Raw genomic sequence first — 6,000 nt, 5'->3', positions numbered from 1 at the left:
GGCGGGTTACATCCTGGACAAGTCGACTTGTCTAGGATGCTGGGCCCATGGAGCTGGAGCGACACAAATTTGATGCTCGAATTGTTCGGTGTGGATGCAGCTTAAGAACCTCAGAAGGAGCTTTACGGGACACAGTCATGATAACGGATCAGAGGATTTGCCCGTAGTTACAAATTCACAGATAATTATTACAAAACTCTACATCTCAGTTCACCTTGAAGCCTTTTCCTTGCGACTGTCATTCTAGTTTCCAGCACCAACAGTGGGCCGCTTTTCAAAGTGAGAAACTCCTGATTAAGCCCAGCAGGAATTTGTGAACGAAAAGTGCAACAGTGACTTATGAGGGGCTAACCAGCCTGCAGGGCTGCTCTTTTCCTGGTAAATCAGTTCAAGATTAGACTCCACGTCAAACTTTATCACTCAAAGTGAAATGAAGCGAGAAGTTCTCCTGTGAGTTTGAGGAGCAAACGAGCCAGCGAGAGGCTTGAATGTCACGAACTCGTCCGGTCTTCAGTCACACTGACATGCGGGGAAAGCTTACCTTCCAGGTGGGAGGAGGAGAGAAAAAGCGCCCCCCCCCCACTATAAATCAAAGACAGCCATTTAAAGAAAGGTTTTATTAGTCACATCTGAATGGATGAGTTTACAGTCTGCCGCAGGTTCACAATACACCTCGTGTTCACAACATGGTTAGTATCTCACAGCAAAGAGATTTTAAAAATGACTCAGAAAAATAAAGCATGCATCGTTTTTATAAACAGGCGTTGTCGTTCGTGATTGTTTTAATCTACAGTTAAACACCCATAAGGAGGGAGGGGGGGGTCCCTGTTAAAGCAAGTGTCAGTACAGTGGAAAAGGACAAATCTGAACGTGCCCCTGGTCACTTCTCTTCTCTCGTGGCGGGAAAGTCTTCGCCATTAACAAGCCACATAATCATCCGCTTCAATCTCTGCAGGACTTGTGTCTGTATGGATAAAAGGCACTCAGGATCTCCATCAACCCGAGTATGATTAACCACACACCATCACAGTGCTGTGAAAAAGTATTTGTATCCTCCTGTTTTATTTATTTTTGTATCATTCAGCTCAAACAAATGTTCCCACAGAGATATTTTAAGTCAATATATTCAACTACTAAATGTTTTCAGTGGAAAAGCTACTCATATTTTCTGGGCCTTATGGGGAAAGTGACTGCCTTTTTTTTTTTTGCTACACACCTCAATTTGAAAGAAAAAAAATGCAAAGGAGGGCATTTATGAACATATATTTAAGAAGATCTTACCAACACATTTTAGTCTGAAAGTTACAAAGACATTTCTGCAGATTTGAGACTCCAGAGAACCACAAAAACATTATCCACACATTGAAAATCTGCTGCTAAGTAAAACAACTCAAAGACTTGCCTCTTACTTAAAAATATTAATAATTTCCCCCAAAACCTATGGACAAATATTTTAAATTAACAGTCATTGAGAGACTGGACATTGGCGCAACAGTCAAACACGGTGGTGGTAGTGTGATAGTGTGGGCTACTTTGTTTTACTATAAGAGCACTTTAAGAAGGATAGTATTGATCAACCGATGATCAAGTTTTACGAGAAGTTGCTCTTCTACAAAAAGCTACACAGGTTCTTTTCCCTTCTTGTATATAATATAAACCTTTTTAATCATCTTTCTTTTGTATTTTGTAATATCTGTGTCATAAACGTTTGATTATCTGAATCATTTAAATGCCACAAATGATAAGGTCATACAAAATCAGCAATGAGGCAAATACTTTTCCATATCTCTGTATGGCAGCATTTAAAAGATTGATAAAGTTGTGCTGCTCCAACATAAATATCAAGAACTCGGTTCATTCAAACACTCTCTGCCTCATTTCCAGCTGCTTTTGACTTATGCTTCAAGTTTAAATTGACTCATTGAATGAAAATAAGATGAGCAACTGTTTTCAGTTCAAACACAAACTGCTATCCCTATAAAATTTACAGTAAAACTGAGAATTAATCTGGAAAAGACCCAGATATTTTTAGGAGGAATAATAATGAGGAGTCAAAGCAGCAGGTAGAATAATTTACCAAACAGGATTGATCAATTTACTCTTTTGCTCCACAAATATACAATTTGTTATTTGGGATTAAATTACTTTTTTTTTTATTTCAGGGTTGATTCTAAAAATCCCCATTGAATAAAACCTATCAACTAGAACTGAACTTGTGATGAAATGAGGACAAAAATATCAAGCTGTAAACAAAGCATGAAAATAAACCATGCACCAAACAAACTGCTGTTTTTTGCCTTGCAGCTTTTTTGACATTTTTCTTTAAAAAACTCTAAGGTTTGAAGCTACAGTCTCCTCCACCTCTGAGGCCACAATAAACCTTAAAAGCAACACAACACGTAAAAGTTTACAAAGATCGTCTAAAACAGCATTTAAAATGTAAACTTCCATTAGACTCTACGTTAAGCAAACACCCGGACAGCAGCATCACTCACACCATAGTAACAGTTTCACACGTTTACCTAAATAGAAGTGGTTTCAGTCCACCGACTGCTAATCTTCCAAAAAAAAAAAAAAAAACCTCAAACTGTTAGATAATCTCACTCTGTTAATAAAGCTGTCAGAAAAAAGCTCCTCTGGAATGTAAACTAATGATTTTATGTGATGAAACCCGCTTCTGTCTAAAAAAAACGCATCGGTTTGAGTGCAGCTACTGATTCTAACGTGGTCTCTCAATCTTGCAACATCTGACACTTTTCTTTCGATGTGTCGTCATGGTGACGGTGGCGTCTTCAGCGAATTGGTGGATCCTCCTTGGCTTCCGCTCACGGTTGCTCCCTGTCCGACCCACTGGAGCACATTCGGAGAAGAGAAATGCAGAGATGGTTAGTTTCAGGAAACAATGAAGGGAAAGTTTGGAAAAGTTATTTATGGAAATGTAAACAAAATAAATTGATTTAACATTCTATGCTGATGACACTCAACTGTGTTAAAGTTTAAAACCAGAAGACAACAAAGTAGACTAAACCCAATATTTTTTTAAAGCCTGATATTATTTGTATATAACAAAGTGTGACCAACACAACAACTGATAGAAATTCGTGTTGGCCACATGTAATACGTGCAGCCAAGATGCACATTGAAGCAATCAACATTTTTGAGCTTTTAAGTGTATTATAAAGTGTATTCCTCTCCATGAACAACCCCAAAGCGGTATTGTCCCATTTCTGAGTAATCCCCTAAAAATCTGCGCTTTGAGCACTAGCCCCTCCCATACCCACAAAAACAAGCGGGTTCTCACGAGCTGACATCACAAAGTAAGAACAGCCCCCTCCAGGAAGAGTCTGTGCTTCCAGAAAAAAAAACCCACACTAACACCAACACACTATCTCCCCAGAGCTAGCAATAATCAGCTAAACACTTATTTTAAATGCATAATATCTTATTTCTTCCAATTGTTTCCCGTCTCTCCAATAAAGTCCAGGTCTAACAGGTGTTCGTTACTTTAGACGCGGGGCTCCTTTAAGATCCCCCCTCAGGTGTATTTGTGTTGTGAGCCAGTGTGCTGATACCGGGTCTACTAAAGGCAGATAAATGGTGTGTGCATCTATCTTTGCAAAAGTTCGGATGTTGCTTTTTTTGTGGGAGAAACAGACATGCTGCTGAGGTCGGTTCTGGGATGACATCATCAAATGGGTGGTACCCAGAGATCGAAGCATCTCCCTTCCGAGTAGAAAAAAATGGAAAAAGAACTCATATTTCATAAATAATTTGTTCTGTAGTGTGTCAAAGGTAACATATTATCATATAGTTCACTCTGAAAGGCTTAAGAAAAGCGTGGTATAGGCCCTTTAAATGCAAAGACTTGAAATATACTAGATTCCCGTCTACTAAACTCAAGTGTGATTAAGACTTTCTTAGATCAAGAGAGTTGGCGTTATGGCTTCGGTTATGTGTGTAATCAGCACTGATGGTGCTGATTACGGACTATTAGATGCTGCGTGTACATCTATTTAATTTTTTGGAATTGTTAGTTTCTACATATTAAATATTTCAAAAAAGGGGTTGACTTTTAATAAGAAAAAATAATTTGTGAAACAAAAAGAATGTTAAAAAAAAATGAATTAAATGGTTGTGTACATAAGAAAATGACTAAACTAAAAGTCTAGTAAAAACCAAAATACAATCAAAACTAATAACAATAAAAAGGGACACAAAAAAGAAAATGGGCAGAAATAAGATCAGAGTTTGCAAGGGGTTTTTTGGGGGTTTTTTTTTGGTCAGAAGTGGTTCATTTAACAAAAACCTTCCTCCGAGTGAGCTTGTGAGCATAAGATCCTCCCTGAGAGCATTTCTCAGCTCTTAATCCATGTCACACCGAGGTGGTTTAGCTTTCTGGGAATCTTTTACTTCCGACCCAGCGGTGTCAGAACTGTCCTGAAATCACATTGAGGGAATTGAGGAGAACATTGTTGTTGTTTGTGCTCATGTTTTTGGACCGAGCGCGGCTGTTTTACAGCCATGGTTTAGGGGTCACAGAGGAATTATTAAAGCTGTCAGTGTGTCGCAGTGGAGTCAGCAAAGGTCAAACCAACACTCCAGAGAAGTTCAACCACTTGATGTGTAGAAGAAACATGTGAAAAGTCCTTATCTGTGCAGAAAAGTCTCCTCCTTCTTGAGTGTGTTTGGGCTAACTTGTTGAAGCCTGTGATACAGTCCTGCCACTGCTTACATATCCTTGTACTGTTTTGCGCTTCAGATACATGAGTTTGCTCATGTGTGAAACTTTGTGAGAGTCCCTCAGGGCTTCGGTGTGGATCTTTTTAAAGAAACACGGATAAGCCATTAGTTAGGGTCTCAGACGCAGGTCCTGTAAAGCAGAACTGGCTGTTAATAGCTTCAGACAAGAGCTGCTTCTGGGCCCAGTTTGACAGACCTGCCCTGTGTGGGGGGGTACATGGTGTATGTGACGGCTCAGAGGCCCGGGGGGAGGAAGGGGAAACCTCACAGACTTTTGATCACTACTGAAAATTGTAATAAATTTGCTGCTGGTGCTGCACCTACAGTTAAGCGCTGCTCTCACTAAAACTGGGTAAAGTTGATGCAGTTTCAGAAATGAAGTACAATAATCTAATGTTTTCTGAAAGGTTTGTGTGTGTTTTCATGGCATATTTAATGTCCATTAAATATGACATAAATTCAATTTGGCTTTAACACATTAACTAAATTGTATGAATAAATATATTTCAACAATAAAGAAATATTCAGAAATGCAATTTTAACATATAATTTCTTTATATGTTTCCACTATCATGAGAAAAATGTGAGAAGAACATGTTAAAAACACCAAAATGTAGTTATTTGACACGGGATGTATTTTATTTTGAAAGGAGCTTGTATGTGGTGCTATCTTGAGTGAAATTAATTAAGATTGTTATACATATGGAAAAATTAAAAATTGTTTTATTTCATTTATTGTAAATGTTTAAAAGCTACATTTCATAACTACAAGGCTTAATGGTCGCCAATTGAATGAAGTGGAACTTTGTGGTCAGTAAGAAACTCAACCAAATAGCTTTTTTACCATCAAAGGTTGAAGACCCCTGACTTTGACAAAACACAATTACACCCCAAGAGAAGAACTAACAAAAAATCCAAACAAGAAAAATTGGATCATATGAAGGGAAACTTTATATCAGCAATTATCTACAAACCACAAATAGAGGTCTAATGAAAGTGGAGAATCTTTTTTTTTTTAATCTGGATGACTACCCATATATATTTAAATTTGAAAAAAATAACTGTGATCTTTATAGTGTTCATACTGTTTAAAATAAATTGTTTTTATATTTACATTTGTGATTTTAATAGAAATCGCAGAAGAGCTTTATTCAAAAGAAAACATACTTTATTCAGCTTTTCTTCTGTTTTTTTAGGTTAACAAACACTCGAGCAAATTCTTAAATATTTTATTTCTATATAAATATTTTAGATCGTAAA

At 37.5% G+C, this 6,000-nt stretch overlaps 1 protein-coding gene across 2 annotated transcripts in view; it reads right to left on the bottom strand.

The window, feature by feature from the left end:
* Window positions 1-602: 602 nt before the first annotated feature.
* Window positions 603-6,000, bottom strand: part of LOC112152683 (synaptotagmin-9) — a 48,740-nt gene continuing 43,342 nt past the window's right edge. For both annotated transcript variants that reach the window (XM_024282419.2, XM_024282418.2), the window contains one exon: window positions 603-2,850. In XM_024282419.2, the coding sequence (XP_024138187.1) occupies window positions 2,826-2,850 (25 nt within the window). In that variant the 3' untranslated portion in view covers window positions 603-2,825. The remainder of the gene's footprint in view (window positions 2,851-6,000) is intronic.

The sequence above is a fragment of the Oryzias melastigma genome, linkage group LG6 (assembly GCF_002922805.2).
Source record: "Oryzias melastigma strain HK-1 linkage group LG6, ASM292280v2, whole genome shotgun sequence".
NCBI classification, from domain to species: Eukaryota; Metazoa; Chordata; class Actinopteri; order Beloniformes; family Adrianichthyidae; genus Oryzias; species Oryzias melastigma.
Note: the sequence above shows the minus strand (reverse complement) of the source record. Positions and strands in the feature narration are given on the sequence as shown.